The sequence below is a fragment of the Lytechinus variegatus genome, chromosome 7, assembly GCF_018143015.1.
Source record: "Lytechinus variegatus isolate NC3 chromosome 7, Lvar_3.0, whole genome shotgun sequence".
Classification (NCBI taxonomy): Eukaryota; Metazoa; Echinodermata; class Echinoidea; order Temnopleuroida; family Toxopneustidae; genus Lytechinus; species Lytechinus variegatus.
This window is the reverse complement of record NC_054746.1, coordinates 16,069,424-16,091,826: the sequence shown is the minus strand read 5'-3', so window position 1 is coordinate 16,091,826 and position 22,403 is coordinate 16,069,424. Positions and strand designations below refer to the sequence as shown.

At 36.9% G+C, this 22,403-nt stretch overlaps 3 protein-coding genes across 4 annotated transcripts in view; 2 read left to right on the top strand and 1 right to left on the bottom strand.

The window, feature by feature from the left end:
• LOC121418555 (C-1-tetrahydrofolate synthase, cytoplasmic-like) overlaps positions 1-8,397 on the top strand; it is a 34,646-nt gene extending 26,249 nt beyond the window's left edge. For both annotated transcript variants that reach the window (XM_041612486.1, XM_041612484.1), the window contains 11 exons: positions 221-450; positions 941-1,124; positions 1,789-1,971; positions 2,454-2,556; positions 3,138-3,424; positions 3,898-4,009; positions 4,890-5,029; positions 5,731-5,873; positions 6,272-6,449; positions 6,903-7,163; positions 7,684-8,397. In XM_041612486.1, the coding sequence (XP_041468420.1) occupies positions 221-450; positions 941-1,124; positions 1,789-1,971; positions 2,454-2,556; positions 3,138-3,424; positions 3,898-4,009; positions 4,890-5,029; positions 5,731-5,873; positions 6,272-6,449; positions 6,903-7,163; positions 7,684-7,773 (1,911 nt within the window). In that variant the 3' untranslated portion in view covers positions 7,774-8,397. The remainder of the gene's footprint in view (positions 1-220; positions 451-940; positions 1,125-1,788; positions 1,972-2,453; positions 2,557-3,137; positions 3,425-3,897; positions 4,010-4,889; positions 5,030-5,730; positions 5,874-6,271; positions 6,450-6,902; positions 7,164-7,683) is intronic.
• A 2,753-nt stretch (positions 8,398-11,150) lies between these two features.
• On the bottom strand, positions 11,151-13,547 carry LOC121417971. Its single transcript, XM_041611677.1, has one exon. It carries the CDS (start codon positions 13,541-13,543, stop codon positions 11,660-11,662), a length of 1,884 nt encoding a protein of 627 aa, XP_041467611.1. The 5' UTR covers positions 13,544-13,547; the 3' UTR covers positions 11,151-11,659.
• A 3,955-nt stretch (positions 13,548-17,502) lies between these two features.
• LOC121418554 (cartilage acidic protein 1-like) lies at positions 17,503-22,164 on the top strand. Its single transcript, XM_041612483.1, has 7 exons — positions 17,503-17,899; positions 18,395-18,693; positions 19,208-19,405; positions 19,903-20,040; positions 20,499-20,644; positions 21,090-21,312; positions 21,583-22,164. The coding sequence occupies exons 1-7, from the start codon at positions 17,523-17,525 to the stop codon at positions 22,014-22,016; spliced, it is 1,815 nt and encodes a 604-aa protein (XP_041468417.1). The 5' UTR covers positions 17,503-17,522; the 3' UTR covers positions 22,017-22,164.
• Positions 22,165-22,403: the final 239 nt, after the last annotated feature.

Sequence of the window (22,403 nt, the reverse complement as noted above, 5' to 3'; positions counted from 1 at the left end):
GGGCATTATGGCCCCTCCGGGAGTATTATGTTTAGAATCAGTGATTCAATTGTGATATTAAAATGGTCATGTTTCATAGTAAAATTGTGCTCTCAAATAGCTGATCCTGGAAATTTTCTTTTTCTTTCTCTTTATTAAAAGGAATGTTGAAAATGTGAACGAACCCTGACCGTGAAAGTAAATTAAAGAGATTTCATACCTATGTTACTGTTTCTCTCAGGGTGACCAATGGAAGATGAGATACCTACCCCTTCATCTCAAACAACCTGTCCCTACTGACATTGAGGTCTCCAGGGCTCAAAAACCAAAGGAGGTCTCAGAATTAGCCCAGGAACTACAGCTTCTACCCAGTGAAATAGACTACTATGGCAAGACCAAGGCCAAGATCTCTCTATCAGTACTAGATAGGCTAAAGGACAGGGCTCCAGGAAAGTACATTGTTGTTGGAGGGTGAGTATGTCTGAGAAGATTTGAATCAGGTCTTTACTGTAATACCCCTCCTAGGAAAAGCACCGCATTTACCAAACCCACTTGTTTTAAATATTTAAAACTGAGTAAACCCTTTGAATTTTAGGAGGAATAATAGCTTAGTCTGTAAAAAAGGGTTTTCAGATTTGGTGAGCTTGGTGCACTTGGGCCTTAATGCATTTATCCTCATTACCAGTGGATGATGATGATGGTGGTGGTGGTGATGGTGCTGATGGTGGTGGTGATGGTGATGATGATGATGATGATGGTGGTGGTGGTGGTAGTGGTGATGGTGATGGTGATGATGATGATGATGATGACTTGAGGATGGTGATGATGATGGTGATGGTGTTGGTGATGATGATAACAATGACAAAGAAACATGTGATTGATCAGTCTTTTCAATATCCCATAATTACTCCAAACTTGTCAAATGAATCTCAATTGATTAACCCCCCTCTCTCTGTTTCAGAATCACACCAACTCCTCTAGGAGAAGGCAAGAGCACCACAACCATTGGTCTAACCCAGGCTTTAGGATCCCATCTCAAGAAGAATGTATTTGCGTGTGTGAGGCAGCCATCCCAAGGACCCACCTTTGGTATCAAGGGGGGTGCAGCGGGTGGAGGCTATGCTCAGGTCATTCCTATGGAAGAGGTGAGACTCCCCTTCCTGGATTAAATGGTCCCTGTAGAAAACATGTGGGAATGGCAGAATTTGGCAGAAGTTTGTCGGAAAATGGGTGCACAGGGGATATGCCATGGTAATCATTCAGGGGCGCAAACAAATACCCCCCCTCCTTCCCTTAAAAAAATACACAATAGATTTGATTTGATATTTAGTCTTTTTGCAGATCTGTAGTTCACTGGCAGTAAATGTCTAGTTTACCAGAGTTGTGCTAATTGTAGAATATGATAACATTCTGATGGCTTGCAAGTATATTTAGCACCAACCCAATGTGCAACTCAATTTTTCTTGCAATGAGTAATAGCTTCTGAAATAATGAAAGTGACAATTAACTTACTAGCCTAGATATTACAAGCGACCATTCAATTCTTTGAACTGTATTCAGGTGGCAATACAATCTCTTTAACCTATATTATAAGTGAGATTATCTTTAATCTGTATCAGATATGTCAACCGTTCCCTTATTAGAGTATTCTTTTTTGTCAATTTTTTTTCCTTCTAAGAATACTTTTTTAGTTGTAGAAGGTTGGGAGGTCTGCTGTATTACAAGTGACCATTCAACATTTCTACCTGAATTATTTGTGAAAATTCATTTTCTTTAACCTACATTCCAATCATTTTTTTTTTTTTCCAGTTCAATCTTCATCTTACCGGAGACATCCATGCAATCACAGCCTCAAACAACTTACTCGCTGCAGCCATTGATGCAAGGATCTTTCACGAATCAACTCAAACAGACACTGCCCTCTATGGCAGGCTAGTGCCAAGCAAGAAGGGTGTCCGACAATTTTCAGATATCCAGCTCGGCAGACTCCAGGTGAGTTTAAAGACTGATATATGTAGGGAAAAAATATGTAATGTCTGCATGTACGTAACGAATCACCATATTACCATGACGACGAAGAAGTTGATGTAATAAATAAATGATAATAGTGGCTACTTTAGAGCACACAGGTCCTCCTTTTGGTGCTCAAAGCACTCTAAGAAAATAAATATACACATGAACAATAATTGAAATAGAAAAGAAATAAATTGCATTTTCTTGAAATTGACTTTAAAGCTTGAGGGAACAGAGTAGTTATCAAGCATTCTGTAATAAAAAATTCTGGTCCTGGAACAATCATTTTAATCTTCAGCACCTGATCAGATTCTTGATGAATGTTATGTCACATTCTTTAGACCTCTTTTAACTTAAACGTTTTGATACCACTCCTGAACATAATTATGATAATACAAATTTGAGTGGCAGTGAGAACATACTTATATGAGTCGTGTCATATTTATCTTTGCTTCCAATAGCGTCTTGGCATTGATAAGACCAATCCTGATGACCTAACAGAAGAAGAGATCAGACGGTTTGCTCGTCTTGATATTGATCCATCTACTATTACATGGCAAAGAGGTAAGAAATATTCTCCATCAAAACCCATGTCTCATAAGGCAGGCCTTGCCCTTTTTGTGACATTAATCCTGGCAATGGTCGACCAAAGGGTACACAACACCATACATTAATCACAGATATTTTTTTGTGTGTGTAGAGTTGAATCAATTCAATTTCAGTAGATTAGGACATTACTGTTCATTCTATGTCATTATCAGGTATTGAAGTTTGCTGTTGTACCATGTAAGTGAAGTAGTCTTGAAAAGGACTCAAACTTCGCTCTTTGTCAGGAGTGAAAAGACCAACAGTTGTTTTCAGGACTACTTCACTTATACTTGGTGCAACCTCAAACCTTGTTACTGGTCTTTACTGGCATGCAAACCATCAAAGATCGTATATTGTTATTGTACTGTACAGTACATTATGGTAATAATGGAAGTGCCAGTGCCATCCAAAAATTTTTCTTCATGATTGGATATTTGGGTTCAAATCAAATGAGGGACATTCCACTTGTTGACAAAATACCTCCAGTGTAGTGATCAGTTTAATTTCTGACACATTTGATTGAAAATAAAATAGTAGATTAATTACTTTTCTTCCAGTCATGGATACCAATGACCGTTACCTTCGTAAGATCACCATCGGTCAGTCTCCCACCGAGAAGGGCTACACCCGTGAGACACAGTTCGATATCACTGTGGCTAGCGAGATCATGGCTATCCTAGCCCTGACCACAGACCTAGGGGACATGAGGACCCGTCTTGGTAAGATCGTTGTCGCTAGCAACAAACAAGGAGAACCTGTGACGGCTGATGATGTCGGTGTCGGAGGTGCTTTGGCTGTTCTTATGAAGGATGCTATCAAGCCAAACCTAATGCAGACACTTGAGGTAAGGGTCTATCCATACGGTCCAGATAGGTGCTTCACAAAGAGTTACCTGTGACTTGGAGTCATGCTTAAATGGCAACACACACATGTTATTGAATGCATAATCTGATTGATATGCTGTAGTGTGTGACTTGTGCCCATGATCTGACCAATGCAGGTATGCATTATATAATGATTGATTAATTTGTGAAACATGCCCTGGGCTTTTTTTTTGTATACAATGTGATGAGGCCCTTTTTTGTAATTGTCTCAAAAGAATGACTAAATGAGGATATATACCATGCATTTATCTTCATGTATTCCTCCAGATAATAGTAAAACTATTGAATTTATGGATTTCTTTTGTTTGAATTAATCTGACTGAAGATAGTGGAAAAAATATGGATATTAACATCAGAATATCTGTGGCAATGCATGTATGTATTATGTGAGCATTAACTAATTGATATGATTGATATACTTCTTCTTCTGCAGGGGAATCCAGTATTTGTTCATGCTGGTCCATTCGCTAACATTGCTCATGGCAACTCTTCTATCCTGGCTGATAAGATCGCTCTGAAGCTTGTTGGAGAACATGGATTTGTCAGTATGTATTTCCCAATTTAAAAAAAAAAATTCTGAACACTCATTGTTAAATTATTCAGAAAGTTCGTGTTGTAACTCCTGTAGTAACTCAACAGGAGAGCTTTTTGCTGATATATAACTTATTACTAAGAAACGTTTTACGTCTAAGTTAATCTGGTATAGTCACTGACCATATAAGTAAGAGTATAACAAACCTCTGTGATGATTCGATGACGAGGCTGATGGCAGCTTCATGTTACCATGGTAACAGCAGGCTAGACATGTTTTATATCTTCCTGTTTGCCTAGTGATATGATAGCTGTTCTTCAGTGATGCTAGATTCGAGGCATTTGTCTGAGAGGCTCTGAAGAACTACTCTTTTGACTTCACAAGTCATTTGATTGAAAGTAGCTTCCCTTCCAACAGAAATAGGATTTACTGGGGGCTGATTTGTTAGCAAGGATGTAATTTTGGCTTGACTTGAAATTTACTTAATGGAGATTGTGTGTTATGAATATCGTGGGCATTGGCTCTTACACATGCTTTTGGTCACACTTGAAGGTTTGTTTAATCTTCAAACCTGCCACAACTCTTCAGTTCTTGAAATATTCCTTTGAAACATGTGTTCTTTCCTTAACTTTATAATGAGATTATCTAGAAGTTCGACTTTGATGTTCTGGGAAAGGACTTGAATTATTTACAAGAATAGCCAGAATACTGCATATGTATAGAGAGATGATATCTCTGCACTAAAATTGATGCCACTGCATATTTTCACCATTGTGCCACGCTTTGTTTGATATGATTGTAATTGAATGAAAGGGAACTTGCCGAGATGTTTCAAAAAGGGAGCAACTAGTATAATCTTTTCTATTTCTTTTGTTTTTTTCTTATTTCTTTAGTCACTGAGGCTGGATTTGGGTCTGACATTGGAATGGAGAAGTTCTTTGACATCAAGACCCGTTACTCTGGTCTAACACCCAATGCCTGTGTGATTGTTGCTACAGTCAGAGCACTCAAGATGCATGGTGGTGGACCCAATGTAAGTCCAACATAGTAGCATTTCACTTGTCCGTAGCACTTATCACATTGGTTGGGTTTTTCATATACCTATTTGTAAGTTATGAATGACTGTTAATACAGAGCACTCAAGATGCATGGTGGTGGACCCAATGTAAGTCCAACATAGTAGCATTTCACTTGTCCGTAGCGCTTATCACATTGGTTGGGTTTTTCATATACCTATTTGTAAGTTACGAATGACTGTTAATACCTTCTTGGGTCTGTTTCTTATTCATTTACATGTAACACAAGGTATCACAGATCATGTGTAAGTCGCTTGTAACTTACAGTATCTTAGCACTTTACAGACACATAATGAATATCCTGGTCATTGGATCCTGGCTTGCCTGCATATGCACAACATCCACTCCCTGGGGAGTATTCCAGTAATGAGCAGTCATGACACTCCCATTTCTAAGCCAATGGCATTGATGTTCACATCATACCAGGTACTAAGTTAACACTTGCTAGGCCTTAACATTTCATGCAATAGTTTTGCCATGTGAAAGCTTGTGCCCCCCCATTGTATCCTGGTGTGAAATTGTCCTATTAAAATAGGGTGAAAGCTTTGCAAGAATAAAAAAGGGATTTGTAATCAATTACAGCCAGGAATACCACCTTCAGCAGAGTTTGTGTAGACCATAAATACAACATGTGTGATATTTTCCATTGTGTGTTTAGGTGACAGCTGGAAAGCCTCTTGCCTCTGAATACAATGAAGAGAACCTTGAATTACTAGAGAAAGGATTCTGTAACCTTAGGAAACAGATTGAGAATACAACACATTTTGGAGTGCCATGTGTCGTTGCTATCAACCAATTTGCGTAAGTTCTGTTTTACCTAGCTTCTAAAATCCTTTCACCATTCTTTTTAGTTATAGATTCACGGAGTAATTTTATGAATTTCTTATTAATTTTTTACTGAAATAATCTCAGCTCTCACAGTGAGGGCCTTTCACAATATCAAACGAACAACTATAGATTTTCTTGTTCGCAATAGTGGATAATTGATTAAAATTTAAAATGGAAATGGATTACAAAGTCAAAGAATATCTCATCATCACGTATACCCTTAATTTGAATACTTTATTACTTCAAATTTAGACGAATAATGTTCATACGTTGATATTTTGTTCTGCCAAATAAAAAATGAACTTTAAAAATAAAATTTAACTTCTTGCTTGTTAGTTTGTACTCAGATTTATTTTCTTTGGGTTTTTCAGAACTGACACCCCCAACGAATTAGCCCTTCTCCAGCAGCTATCTAAGGAATGCGGTGCCTTTGATGCTGTAGTATCAAACCATTGGGCTCAAGGAGGACAGGGTGCTGTTGATCTAGCTAAGTCTGTAGAGAGGGCCTGCTACCAGCCAAGCGACTTCAAGTTCCTCTATGACCTTGAGGTGAGCCTGCAACTATGTCTTGGTGGTGGTGGGTGTCGAAGGAGATATGGTATTTTTTGGTGGGAGTGGTGGTAAATTTGGCAGCAGTGGTGGTGATTTTTGGTAGTAATGGTAGATTGGGTATGACTGACTCTTTTGATCTCACAGGAGATTCCTGCAAGGTCACCAGTAAATCTTCACTCATTGCAATTTGCCTTTATTTTTTGATTATTTGAATGATTAGATTTTATACAAGAAGACCAAATCTTGTGTGGAATATGTACAATTATGTCCACCTGAAAATAAATTTTGGATTTGTTTGGCGATCTGTCTAATATATTTTTCCAGCTCATCCAATAATTTTATTGTTCCCTCTCATGATAATCCAGTTTTATATTTTACTGCTGTTGTTTCTAAAAAAAAAATCACATGAATCTTAAGGGTAATAATCTTATCAATGTTTCACTTCTTTAGAGTCCCGTTGAAGATAAGATATCAACCATCGCCCAGAAGATCTATGGAGCCGATGGCATTGAACTCTCTGAGGAGGCACAGAAGAAGATCAATCTTTATCGAAGCCAGGGATTCAACGATCTACCCATCTGTATGGCCAAGACTCATCTCTCCTTATCACATGACCCATCTAGGAAGGGCACGCCCTCTGGATTCACTCTACCAATCAGGGATGTACGAGCCAGCGTAGGGGCAGGTTTCCTCTACCCTCTTGTGGGAACCGTAAGTACCATTTCCAATATTCATCGCCTTATCAATTCCAAAAGATGGATGAAATTAAAAATCTGCTTGAAACATAAAAATGATTGTGCAAATAGTTTCCATAGAAATAGGTCAGCTCAACATATTTTTCTTGTGAATACCCTTTCAACCAAGTTGACTTTTACTTGTGATGAAATTGTAAAATATGTCATTATTTTCATTCTGATTTGAATGTTATTCAAAAGTGAATATGTACGCTAGAGCATTAAGTTCATGATTTCTTTTAACTCTGCCACAAGTGTAATTGTCATGGTAACATTGCTCAATACCCAATTAAGAATATTTTTTTTCATTAAAGGTTATCATAATTATAATAAGTTTCTTATGCATCATCACCATGGATTCGGAATTTTAAAAACTTTTCAAACTTGGTCTTTGTAAATCTTCTGCAAACCATGTTAAAAGTCCTTTAAAGTATGTTTGTTTATATTTGAGACAAAAGTTTGAAGCTAATGAGTGGTTGATTCATTTTCACCTACAGATGAGCACCATGCCTGGCTTGCCGACCAGACCATGTTTCTACGACATCGACATTGACACCGATAATGAAACCATCTTTGGTCTCTTCTAAATGAATGATCTCATCCTTGTTCTTTTGGCAACCAAGGAATTATTTCAACCATGGACATTGGCTGTTGATATGGCATGTATTCTTATTAATAATTACAATTTGAACAGGACTGATATGTTAATTCATTGTGTTGTACTGTATGGAATCTGTGTGATGTGCACATTTATTCTTCATGTTTTACAAGTTTACAGGTGTGCTCAATTATTTCATCAATAAAATTGTCCCTTTGTTGGGTATAAATAGTAAATACATCATTACAGTGCCACACACTGACTCTACACACAATAAAAGCAAACATGCTTCAGCTTTATAATGTGCACCATTTTGAAATTCTATTGGCTCTGAATTGATGTACACAGATAGTATTACCATTGCATTCAATATTTCAAATATTTTTTTACATTTTTTCCCCCAAAATATTTGTGATACATATGCAGATATTAAATTTAGTTAACTAAAATGGATGTTTGGAATGTTGAAAAATTATTGGTAAATTTGAACATTTTTATTTGATAAAGTGCTGGCAACTTGATATCCAACCATTATACATTCCTTTGACAAATAGTCAGAGTTGAAAAGAAGTCGTCATTTTAATGTTGGAGTAGATCATTCAGATGCGCTCTTGATTTGTGAGAAAAAGATCTGTCAGCCAGACTGATAAGAAATGTAAAATGATGTCCAATAGCGCACAAATGTACATTACTCAGTGTGTGAATTAGACTTCTATCAAGCGTAGATATTAGACATCTATCAAGCGTAGATATGCTTGCAGCAATCTTGCATTATGTCTTGGCTTGGACAATGATTTTTGTATGAAAATTATGTTTTTTTTATAGGATATTGTCTTGGAGTTCCATCAAATTATGTTTCATTTACTTCGTGAAAAAAATTGTATTAATGAAGTAAGAAATTTGTACATGTTTTAGAGATTTATAGGCTGTTTGTCTTCAATAATGTAATTACATTTGTATATAATTATAAGATTATTTAGTGTTTTTCTAGTTCTATATAAATCTAACTGAAATTCTGATGATGTTTCCTGTCTTACTATGAAAATATTCTTATCTCCTCAATAATGGTGGGCTGAGGTTCGAGGCAGACTGGTTGTTTCCTCAAAACTATATAAATAAAAATTTTAAGGAAAAAAAACATTGTCTGTTATCACGAGTTGCGATTGTCTTAGACCACATTAGGTTAAACGTGAGGACTGAGAAGGATATTATGAAATTTATTTGTAAGATGTGCCTTTGATAAATCTTGAATATAGGACAGTATATATTGGCAACAAAATTTCTGCCAAAGGTAAATGGTTATCTTTAGCATTATTGAAGTGTGTTTACGATGGAATGTTGATATGTGTATCTACATGGCAATGGAGTTAATGCCAACACTGTGGATGTTCTTATCTGATCTTGTATATTTATCGTGGTGATTGTTTATATGAAATTGACACAAGTATGTTTCAAATATAAATATTTCTGTGGTTTTAAGGCCTGTAATGGGGCTTTTTTTTTATTCCTAATAAATGAAGCATCCATGAATATTCATATTAACTCAATACAAGAGTCCAGAGTTTATATCTAAATAGAAAGAGGATGAGCCCCTTTAAACTGTGATGATGACATAATGCAGACAAATTCTACATATTATTTGGTTATTTCACATTATCAATATCATTGTATCAACTAATGCACGTTTATCTGGTATATTTTGTGTGTACAGATCACCATTGGCAATTAATAACTATCTTACACTGATGTTAAAATTCATTGGTGTGGTTAGTTAGGTATGATGTATTTTGTTTATTCAAGCACTATTTTTCAATTAGCACAATGCAAATTACAATGTATTTTTGTGATTTTTGTTTGTATTATTTTTTTTCTCTCTTTTGTTTTCTCTTTGTGTAATAATCTGGGATATGATTCACTCAGTGAATACTGTTGTATGAAAAAAAAAGTATTTTGTTTGAAATTAAATGTTAACATTATTTAATTCTCGTCTGACTTGACTTTTTAATGAGATCTTTTCCATTGTTTAAGGTATTTTTTTCTTTAGAAAGAAGAAAATACAATCATTTTGAGTAAATGCTAGTTATCACAACAGTCACCTTTTAAAACTCACCAGTTTAAGCAGAAGTGATATTAAGTAGGCCTATTAATACATGTATCTTCACAGTTGATCTTTACATTATATAAAATGGATTTGGTTGTTTTAGTTGTCACAATTTGATAGGTATTGTGGGTAAAACAGCCATTTTATTTTCTAAAATTGTGTTGGAAATATTCAGACACAATGATTCATAGTTGTTGAGTCTGTATAAAAACCATACATAGCTGTACAGCTTATGGACAGTTTTCTTGTGTCATCTTACTTTTGCAAAACTGAATGAACGTCTATTATAATACATTTCAATAAGCCATTTACTGGTACACAATGCAGTCAAGAAAAAATGACTAAATACTATTGACTAACTATTACTGTTCATCTTACTCAAAACAATAGTCAAAATGACTGTCCATCCCATAGAACAGTAAAAAGGGAAAATTCAGAAGCATGGATATATGATAGGCTGCCATAAAAGGCTTGTCACTTGGAAAGAAGATGAGGAGAATTAGACTTCGTAAATGCTTTGATTTAATCACATAATGCGGAACAATATGAAATGCACAAACAGATGACTCAACGATGTTGAATCTTTCAGGGTCATTGAACCTGTCATACAGACGCAGTTGATTGTGATGATGATGATGATGATGGCGACACATGGTGGTGATGATGATAATGATGGTAATGATGATGGTGACAGTGACGATGATGATGGTGGTGTTGATTTGGTTGTGGTAATGGTGTCTGTGTATGATGGTGGTGATGATGGCATATAACTGCCAATGATAGATAAGACTACTAATTTGGGGGGACAAGAAATCTGCCATTTTAACTCGTGTGTTCCTATTTCTGTGATATTTTTTTGCAGCATTGAATAGGAAATTCAGGAGTACGCCAGTTTTCAGAAATTTCTTAGTAATTTAATTCTATTCCTTGGCTTACATGATTGGATGTGATGTAATGATAGATGTGCTCTGTCAAAGAACAATAATGTAACTGGCTAATGTAATCTAATGTACTTGCCTTTTCTATTTGAAACAAATTTTCTTTTGATTTTTTTGAATTGGACTAAATAAGGTAAGCTCACTTGCTACCATAAATAGGCCTACCTACAAAATAATGTAACCTGCATGTTGATAACTGCCATCTGGGGCCTGTTGCAGAAAGAGTTGCAATCAAACGCAACTCTAAAAATCACGCGCAACTTGATTTTCAACCAATTAACAGCGCGCATTTCTGACTTGCAATTGATTTTTTGACTTGCGTTTAAACGCAACTCTTTCTGCAACGGGCCCCTGAAATGGTAGCAAGGTCAACTTTTCACTCTCGGGACAGTATGCAACTAATAAGTAGTTTGATAAGGTACATATCATGATATACTTTTTCTGTCGTTTCATCTATAGCTCAAATCTATTTCTACTTATCTATATTGGTTAATTATGAATTTGAAAGAGTAAAGCGGAATGTCTTTCTATTGATTATACCGATCTAATTAAGGAGCTACTGTATACTTTGTATTTCACTGTTGAAATATACTACAACTATTATTACAAATTTCTCTTTCATGTAAACAAAAGTGATGACTGATAATTTCATGGAAAACAAATGGAGAGAGTTTTCTTATGAATGAACTTTTCACTGAATATTAGACCTGCCAGTTTTAAATCGTTACCAACCAAATGAACACAAATAGACACAAACAAATTAACAAAATTAATTATCTTATTCTTAACTAGCAGCATGGAAGAAGAAATGATTTTCGGAATGAAAGTGGTAAAACTCATTTTTTCTTGAGAAACACGTAGAAGCTTGTGTTGTCACAAATGGCGATCTCACCGCTGGAAAATTCTCTCATCATACGAAACTCCCCATTGAATGGGAAGTCGGAAAGGACGGTGTTCACATACTTGAGATGGTGACTGTACATCTCAACACAGAGCACACCTTCATCCTTCACCCAACCTATGAGAATATTGTCATCCCGTAGAACGGCCATCCGACCCGAGATGAAACGTCTGTCGACCTCGTGTTTCACCCTGCCCTTATCATCGACCACTCTGACTGTGAGAAGATCACGAACCACCAGCATCTTGCTGTGACGCATAGGACATATCTCAACTGGTTCATAGTCGTGACAAGCAAGCTCATTGATAGGTGCCCCGCCCTCTGGATTGAACACCAGGATCTTCTTAGCTGACCAGTAACCAACGTAGATGTGATCCTCCACGTCCACACCCAGGCCTCCAAAACCGTCCTCACGGAGTGTCTCGAATTCTACATCTTCCTTCTTCCATTCTCGTGTGTAGAGGGATATGACATGCTTCTCGTTTTGCACCACGTAGCGACCATCGGACAGGACAGCCACATGCCCAACATTTTCATCGTGGAGTACTGTCTTTGAGGACCTTCTAACACCTTGCGTGGAAGGCCTGTACATGAGCTTGGTTGGTGTTCGCACCATTTCCTGTGGTCCGTCTACCGTGAAGAGCTCAACACCACCACCCAGATACCCAACTGCCATTTTGCCATCAAGTACAGGTACAAGGTCATACACATCTGATCCAGATAGAGGAAAATGGTTTATCTTCTCCAAAGTCCAGTTGTTCAAGATTACTTCACCTAGACCCAGCTTATCTCGATAGAGCCTCAATTCAACATTCGCTGCCCTCTTTGTGATGTTCGTCGCTTGTTCGTCGCTCGGTTCACGATGTTTCAACAGTTTCTGCAAATCAGCTGTGATGTTATTGTGAACACTCAGAGCCTGGCCCTCGAGCAGAACCTTGGCTCCATTGTTGACTAACTCAGAAGCGCTCTTATAGCCATCTATCAACTGGACATCGCTGTCTCTTGCGTGTTGCAGTTCAGCCATGAGAACTTCTCTATGTCCCTTGCACATGTCTATCAGCTTTGTCTTTTTCTCCAACAGCGCTGTTAGACTCTCCTCAAACATTTCGTTGATGCTCACTATCCTTTCATCAATGATTTCATCAACCTTTGTTGATTCTTCATCCACAACCTTCACGTGGTTCTCGACTATTGCTATCTTCTGTTGGGTTTTCTCCAGAAGAGATCCGATGTCAGATTTAATTCTCATCAAGAACTCGGGCACTTCCTCGACAGCATGGTCAGGCCCAGAGTGGTTCTCCATACGGCATCTTAGGCAGATTGCTACTTTACAGGAAGTGCAGATGCATTCTCGTTCATTTGATGGATGCTTAGGACAAGTCTCTTTGACCTTAACTCCACCGGTCTTGATGTCATCAACGTTCACCACTTCGTGTTTTGCGTTTTTCTTCCATTTCCTGTGGACATCCAGACAATCTTCACACAGATGATCCTGACAGGTTTGGCAGTACGCCACAGCCGTAGATTCCTCCCCCTCTTCGCATACAGAACAGAGCTTCTCTGCGCTCTTCATAGCTTCCAATTTTGCCTCAAGTTCGGTGTTGATTTCTAATGTAGAAACGTCGCTGTCATTGATGGTACTAATCTTCAAACAATCTGGGCAAGACAGCTCCGCGTCTTTCATTTGAGACTTTAATACAAGGGACAAGCAATTCTTACAAAATGTATGTCCACACGAAAGAAGTTTTGGATCTTCTGGCAGATCATGACATATGGAGCAATCCAATTTCTTGGATTCTTCTTGGTCTTGGCTTGCCATCTCGGTGTCTAGAGAAGATAGATGTGAAAATAGAAAAAATGTATATATTTACGAAAGTAAAACAAGTACGTCATCTACATAGACATATCTCTTCATTTATATTAAAACATATCAAATATCAATCATTAATTTTTACCAATGTATCCATGAGTTCATGAAAAGCCCAATAAACACACTGTATTCTGCATTTCTTTTTCTTTTGAGAGATAAGGCTATACTAAAATATTGTTATTAATATTCTAATAGTTAATGCACAACATTTTTTTTTATCAATTGAAGCGTAGATCTCACCTGTAACTTGCAAATTTCAATTATTTCTCCAAGTTTCATCTAACGTTCCAAATTTCCAACTTTGACTTCATCTACAAAAGTCCTTTCATTAATCACAGAGTTTTTAGATAGTGAATGAAAATAAAATTGAAGTGAACAATATCATTCAAATCATTGTTCATCCAGTCCCTGCAATGAGCGAACAAGGCTCGAATAAATACACGACCATTCGTTCCCGTTGGTTGATAAATTCTGACTGATACATCATCAAACAGAAAATTGAGTTTAATCAAACTTATGTTTTACAATTACAATGGAAAAATCTTAACAGCTGCATAGAGATTTATTGAAAATTAAAACAATGATGAACAGTGTCCTCGGTAAGCGTTCAGTTGAAATATGAAATACTCTTTCCGTTCTTTGTCTTTACCACTATCGATTCTATTATTGATTTTTTTTATTGTGAGGAGAATATAGGCCGTTTTAGTTACCAAGTGTGATCCACAGAGAAATAGATATATCTAATACTAGTAATGCCTAATTAGAAAACGTCTCTATTGTGTGATATTGCTAGAACACTGAGTTTAGTAATGCAGCTTAGTAATGTAGGCCTCTATTATTTCGTGTCTCTCTATACTACAGACCTTAACAAATTTCGACATCTTATTACAAAAATCCAATTTTGTAATAATATTGTCATGATATTCAGAAAATAATGTATTTTTTCACCCTTCCCTTTTTTTTTTGGGGGGGGGGCAAGATCTCCATCATCTGGACGCCACTGCTGTTTGGTTTGTTTCTTAATTAAGACGAAAAAATGTATTTTGTTTCCAAAATGAAAGTTATGGCTCATTACAATAATATATTTTTGTTTTGTTTCAAAGACAAAGTCTGTAAATAAAATTAAAGGCAGCTCCACACGTTATTCTGCGCAATTGTTCCCGATACACCTCAGCTTTTTTTTTTCTACAAAATGTCATTTATTAGGAAAAAAACTCGCCTGGTGAAATAAAAAAAAGGAAATGACATAAAATACAGTTAGACAAACAAGACGAAAGAAATAAGCGAAACAGAGGATTATTAGCAAACCATTTCAGAAAATGGAAAAGTTTATTTTTTAGAGATGCTGATGCAAAATGAAGAGGGAAGGGCCGGGTGAAGGGTTGAAGGAAGAAAGGAAAATACAGGTAGGAAGCCTCTCTTTAGGGAGAGAGGGGGAAAGGGGGCATATCGCACGGAGGGAGAGGGTTTACCCTTTATAGTTCTATTCCCCCCCAAAAAAAAAAAATAAAATAAAAATTCATTGAACATGTCCGGTGTTCGAAAGTCGATTTATCAGTTTCCTTTTTTGTTTAAGTTCACCCCGAAACAGGTTGATTTGAATGAAAAGATGAAAATCAGACAATTAAGCATACCGCTGAAAAAAAAATAACTATTTGGTCTCAAATAAAACTCTGTCAAATATGAAATCAAAACACGTTTGATAATTGCGATTGATATCTTTGGAAATGGTATTTTCTGGGACAAACAGTCCTGCAGGACTAGCGATCCTTCGGAACAATAAACATTATTTCGTTTTCGGATTAACGAACCTCGGAACATCGAACCTAACGAACCCTTTAACGTTTTTGGATTAACGAACATCGAGGTATAGGCAATTTACGTGTTTCGGAATTACGAAACTTCGGAATAAGAACTTTCGGAATTACGAAGTGTAACCGGTATTTTTATGCAGATAATATTTATGATTTCAATTCGATGAACTTTATTTCCGTCTTTTTGAAAGTGAGAGGCAAGCCAGGAGAGCGTTTCATGAATTAACTTGGACATTTAGGCTGAAAAGGCCATTTTATTTGAACAAAATAGGGTTATTAATTTATAATAAAAAAACGCATGCCACACAAAGTTTATGGAAGTTACTGGAGGATCTAGGTTTTATTCAAGTTATGCAGGTTTGCATAACTTATTTCGGTAGGACTGATGAAAGTCAATTCCAGCAACAAATGCACAATAACAAACAAAGTAGGGTGTCAAAGGCAAAGAAGCGTAGCAGACGATATTATGTCGGGCTATACATAAATAAACTTACGCAACACACATGTTATGAATGGCTCATTTGGCACGTGTATCTCCAGCTGAGAGACTGGTACAAAATCTCAAGCGTTTGATCACCGGATGCTTCATTGCGTATAGAGGCAGAGGCTATACCAGTCTTCATCATTATGAAACTTCGCTTTTATAACGTGCTATTGTCCGAAGGAGAATTGACCAGCAGCTTGACTGCAAATGCTTGACCAAACCAAACTGACCAGAGCAGATATATTGCAGACGTGTGAAGTAAATGCGTACGAACGGCAGTTCTGCTCCGTTGGATTCCTTCCCAAAGCCAGAGGTAAGTGTTGTAAATGTTGCTATTTCATGTTCGGTTTCTTCACTTAATATTTTTTCTTTTATGATTTTTATTCTTATAAATGAGGTGATCCGGGATGTGATGTTGCAATTTATGATTTTTATTTATCCGAGAATATTAAAGAGCAGAATATACCCTCCCATATGTTTGCATGGAACTATATTCTCTCTGTCAACTGATATCACGGAAAACTATACATTGTTTTTCATAAATTTCTCGTAATATTCTTTCTTTATCATGATCGAACTAACATTTGGATTATGAATATTTTGGAAAGGAATAAAGCACGCCAACTAAAAATTGTTATGAACTATATGCCTTTATAATGGCTTTTGAAATAATTATAGTAGCAATAATAGAAGTTATTTAAGCAGAAACCCTTTTTTTCTTCTTTTAAAGGGATGCATGGTCCGGCCGGGCTGAAATATCTTATAGAAACTGAGCAAAATGCCGAAAATTTCTCAGATAACAAATAATAAAGTTCTTGAAGTGTAAAGTTAAGCAATATTTTGTGAAAACAGTCGTCGTGAATATTCATTAGGTGGGCTGATGATGTCACATCTCCACTTTCCGTTTTCTTACTTTATTACATAAAATCATATTTTTTTCAGTATTTCATACTTGTGTGAATAATATGTCTCCCTTATAATGAAATAAGTTGCAGCAATAAATATATAATGCACTAAATCAGTTGTCAATCCTTTTTCTAGTTCTTGGAGGAAAAAAATGAATAAACCTTATTTCATATAATAAAATACAAAAGAACAAGTGGAGATGTGACATCATCAGCCCACCTAATGAATATTCATGACGACTGTCTTCACTAAATATTGCTAAACTTTAAAATTCAATAACTTTTTGTTATCCGATTTTGATAATTTTTTCGGCATTTTGCTCAGTTTCTACTCTAAGTATTAAGATATAAATATTTTCAGCCTGGATATTCGCTGCTCAAAAGCGGCTGCATAATTCGGTTTATAATAATGTTCACTGAAGATAGAATAAAATACAATTAACGCATTTGATATTGCACTTTAAAAAAGAGAAACAAATGAATAATATCTTGAGTAAATTAAACTCATGACTATATTGTACTTGCGAGCTATAGGTTTTTTTTTCTTGTATTATATGCACTTTTTCTTGATCGCATCTTATGGATAACAATTTACGTCACTCTAAATTTTATGATTATCTTACTTTACCGCTCGACTTGTCATATTACCCATTTTTGTACACGGTTTATTCATTACACCATTCGGTCTTCCTCAATATTGCAGATTGTTTGAATTGGCCAACCCTATGACTGCCATCATGTTGGCTAACCTAATTCGTCCATCCCTTCGCTATATGGCAGGCTTGGTCTCTGTAGTCCTCCTCAAGTCTACCATCCACTCATCACCATCATCTGTAGCCATGGCAACCAACCCATCAAACCCTTCAACAATGCCCCATCGAGGAGTTAATAATCATTACTACGCCGGTCATCATCATCGATATCATCATCATCCTGAATATCATGAGCCAGGCTATGCTGGTGTTTCGTCGTCGTCGTCGGGGCCGTGGTTTGAGTCGATGAGGGAAGGATTCTCTGATGATTCCAATCCAGTCCAGAAGAATTACGGCGTCGCTGTAACAGATGTTGACAACGACGGAGAACTCGAAATCATCGTTGCTGGGTACGTTGATCGATGATAACTGTGTTTGATTGTGTACGTTAAACCATTAATCTGATAAAAAAATCCTAAGCATGCCAAAATCGTCAATAGGCAGCACAATATTTAGCTGCGATTTCCCTGGCATGCTGAGAATAATGATGTACAGTATATAAATGTATATTTGCTTATATAAAATACATAATAATCAATAGACTTTGGTCATTCTTATTCTAACAAAGGATTCCGAATGCTGTCCACCATTCATGTTTATTACAGAAACAGTAGCTCCTGTTTCAAATAATTTCAGCATTTCATACGAAAATTATAATGATGCTTATAAATGCGTCGATTTCTTTGGTTATTCGCTTTCTTTAATTTTGTTTATCATTGCAGTAAAGTGATGCAGATACTGTCACTTTTCGCCTCTTAGCATGACCAGACTTGTTTGCTGAAACATCTTGACAATTATCCGATCATTCTATCATAAAATCTATTTCAAACAATCTTCCTTCGTAGGTTCGACGGTCCTAACTTAGTCCTTAAATATAACCACGAAACAAGACGACTCGAAAACCTCGCCATCGATGACCCCACTTCGCCATACTACCAACTCCGTGATCAAAGAGGAAGCGCAATAGGCGTCTGCGCATGTGACGTCGACGGTGATGGGCGGGAAGAAATTTATTTCTTGAACACGAACAATGCTTACAGTGGCCGGAAGCAGTACATGGACAAGCTCTTTAAATGGAGGAATGACCGATATGAAGATGTACTGTCGGATACGATCAATTCAAACGTCATTAATCAGTATGCTGGTGAGGAACGCAATCACTATAATCTCATGATGCAATAAAATTCGCTTCTGAAACAAAATATGAATAAAGGTTGATAATTATGTTGAAATCTTCCTCGCTGAAATCATTGGATGTTCTTCCAAGATGAAATTATCAACATTTTAGGCCTATAATTTTTTTTTTAAGAAGTACCTACTAAGATCTTTAAAATAATATCCGCCGTTTTATGTAACCAGAATTTTGTTAAGATCAATCAATTCTGAAGAGATGATATATGCATTGTGCTTTCATTATAAATCGACGTACTGATTTCGCTATATGTTTTGAAAAAAATGGTTATGACAATAATAGTGATAATGATAATAATGACAACACAAATTTGAAGGAACTTTAATGGATAATGATGACATTTTGTGTTTTCAACTACTAAGGTCAAGTGAAGTAATATTTCGTATAATAAGGTTGGAGCAAGGTTGCAATATTTTTTTCTTCTTTTATGAATTTATTTGAATTTATACTGAATTTTTCTAAACAGGTCGTTCTGTGGCGTGTATTGATCGTAAAGGAACCGGTCGCTACTCCATCTATCTATCAAACTATGCTAACAGATGGGTATCCCCACCCATTGGTCCCTGTGCTATGGTAGAAATGGATGAGACTCAAAGTGACGTCAGCGCTGGTATCATCAAGATCCGAAACGTCGCATCTGAAGTAGGCGTTGAAGGATATACTGGTAAGTTCTTGTATAAGAATTACTTTTATTCACACATGTATGGAGCCCTTTTCGATGTTCTGCACAATCAGAAATGTGAAAATAATCTTGTTTGTATACTTGTGACTACTTCGGAGGAATATTATTTAGCTTATCGGTTTAGAAACTTAGTTTGTTAGTTTCACGCCCTTTTCAATATGTCCACAAATGCACAGTGACATAAACAAAATTGGCGAAAAAGGAACTTCTCACAGTTTCTGCCACTACGTAAAACGAGGAATGAATTGGGGTAAAGTAATTCCCCTTCCCTATTATACTCTATTGATCGTTGGGGTTTGAACCCGGAATGGAATATTACAGAGGAATTTTATGCCTTAAACTCCTCAGGAGGAACGTTTTCTTATCTATATTTTTTTTTTCTTACGAAATGTCGCGTCGTCGAGTATAGATTTTGTTTTCATTAATACCGTCACAAATAAAACGAAGAGATCATCCTATTCGTATATCTTTTCTGGCAGGTGGCCGAGGTGTTGCAGTTGGTCCCATTCTGAACGACGAAGGGAGGTCAGATATATTTTGTGACAACGAAGGTGGGCCAAACTTTCTCTACAAGAACGATGGACGCGGAAATTTTGAAGAGGTTGCAGCCTCGTCAAGTACGTTAAATTTCTCTATATTTTATTCATGTTTTATTAGGTCAACAAAAACCAGATATAAACAGAATATTTAAAAAAAAATTATTAACTGGTAATCATGAAAATAATAAAGAAACAAGCATATCCCCCAATAAAAAAATAGATTAAAAAAACACTTATAAGTATTGCTAAGAATAATATTGGAGTAAACACAGCCAGACAGTTTGATAATGAAATGTAATGCCTATCGAATTAAGAAACTAAAAAATGAGTGACCAGATAAACAGCACAGGTGCCGCACATGACTGTTATAGAATGATAGAAATGCAATCAGAACTTTATTTCAAGAGAAAAATGTAGCTGTTACATCGTAAAAATATTTGTAATACTTTTGTTTTGGTCACTTACCGATGACTTGCGATCACAAACGCCAATTTTTAACTCTCCGAAAAATCTTTATTATACAAACAATATTGCAGGGATCTCTGATGCAAGAGAGAACGGGAGAGGTGTTGCTCTTGCCGACTTCAACGGAGACGGCAAGTTAGATATTGTCTACGGGAGCTGGAATGGTCATCACCGTCTCTACTTACAGAAAACTAGAGGTGACAGACGATGGTTTCAGGTGAGTCTTACCCCCCCCCCCTACTCAATCGGGTCATGGGGATCATTTCTCTTTCTGATACTCATGGCATAATAGCCATTTTTAGGGATAATGTCTCTCTTGATGCCGAGTATACCTCACTATTAGTATCCAGGTATCATTTACCAGTGATGAGTTTTGAAGGTTTGCATGATGTGAGTCTAGATGACAAGGTTTTCGGTTTTACCTTGTGAGATTGTCCTGAAAGGGACTGTTGGGAGGATCTTTTGGAGAATAGTTCTTAGAGGAACTGGTAGCCTCGACGTTTTGAGCAATTGAACTCTGTTGTTCGTCAGGACTATCTTAAATGGTGAAACCGTAAAACGTTGTCATTCGTCTATCAATGATGTATGCATGTTTCAATTAGGTCATTGAGAATTATTTTAACATTCATCGTCTTTGTAATATAATTTTCATTTTTTTCCAGAATGTTGCCGATGCTTCGTTTGAGGAAGCTTCGCCTATCAGGACGGTCATTGCAGCTGACTTTGATAATGACGGTATCCTCGAAGTATACTTCAACAACATTGCCTACCATGGCCCCGCCCCTAACAGGCTCTACAAGATCAGACCTACGGGAGATTGGAGTGTCAACATTGAAGAACAGACCAATCTAGGTGATGCTGCAGAGGTCAATGGATATGGAACAGGTAAATGAAAGTATACAAACATGATCGAGGGCAATAGTAATAATTGCACAGGTTCCTTTGGAACAGTTCAAACACTCCCAAGACATTATAGCTAAAGACATCATGTTTCGCTTTAATTACTCTGTGTACCATCCGACGTTCGTTATTATCTTTCATTGTCCATTTCTTGAGTATCTGCACAAGAACTGTTAACCGAAAGATAACTGATACATTATTTTCATGACTTGTGACATTCTCTTTTAGAATGACCCTTTGAATATTCCTTCGCAGGTGGAGCAGTGACTGATCTCGATGGTGACGGTCAGCTGGAGCTCATCCTATCCCATGGTGAATCAGCCAGTCAACCTCTAACTCTATACCGCTCCAGACGTGCCACCAACCATCGGTGGTTGCGCGTCATGCCCTTGACGCAGAACAACGCCCCTGCTCGCGGTGCCGTCGTCAACGTCGTGACGCGGAATGGCAACTCCCATCTACGGGTCATCGACGGCGGGTCCGGATACCTCTGCGAGATGGAACCGGTTGCGCACTTTGGCTTTGGCCCTTCGGATGTTCCGGTGACCATTGAAGTCAAATGGCCGGATACCTCAACCATCACGCGGGAAATAACCGAAGATGAAATCAACTCGTTTATCAAAATTCAACACCCTGTGAATTCTCAGAGTGATACCTCAGGATCCAATCGAAATGACAGACCAGAATGAGAAACAACCCAGATAATATTTGCAATGACTTTACTCCTCTATGTTTGTCCTTTTCTGTTAGTGTGCTACTACGTTTTTCTGAAATGTATTTAAGATGATTTTATCATCATTCCGTTTTTGTATGTTGTTTATACTTGATAAGCATGAATTGATGAAAAAAAGAAATGTGAAATGCAGTCACAAGGGGGGCGTTTCATGAAAGGACTTGTCGGACAAGTTCCATTTTATCCGACAGTTACCAAAGGAACAGTGCCTCTAAGCCAATCAAAATCATGGAAAGATGTCAGATCTGGCAACTTGTCGGATGAATATATTGATGAAACGCTCCCCCGTATTCAAAGTCGTGTTATTGTTGATTTTTTTTTCAATTTTGTGCGTAAAATAGAT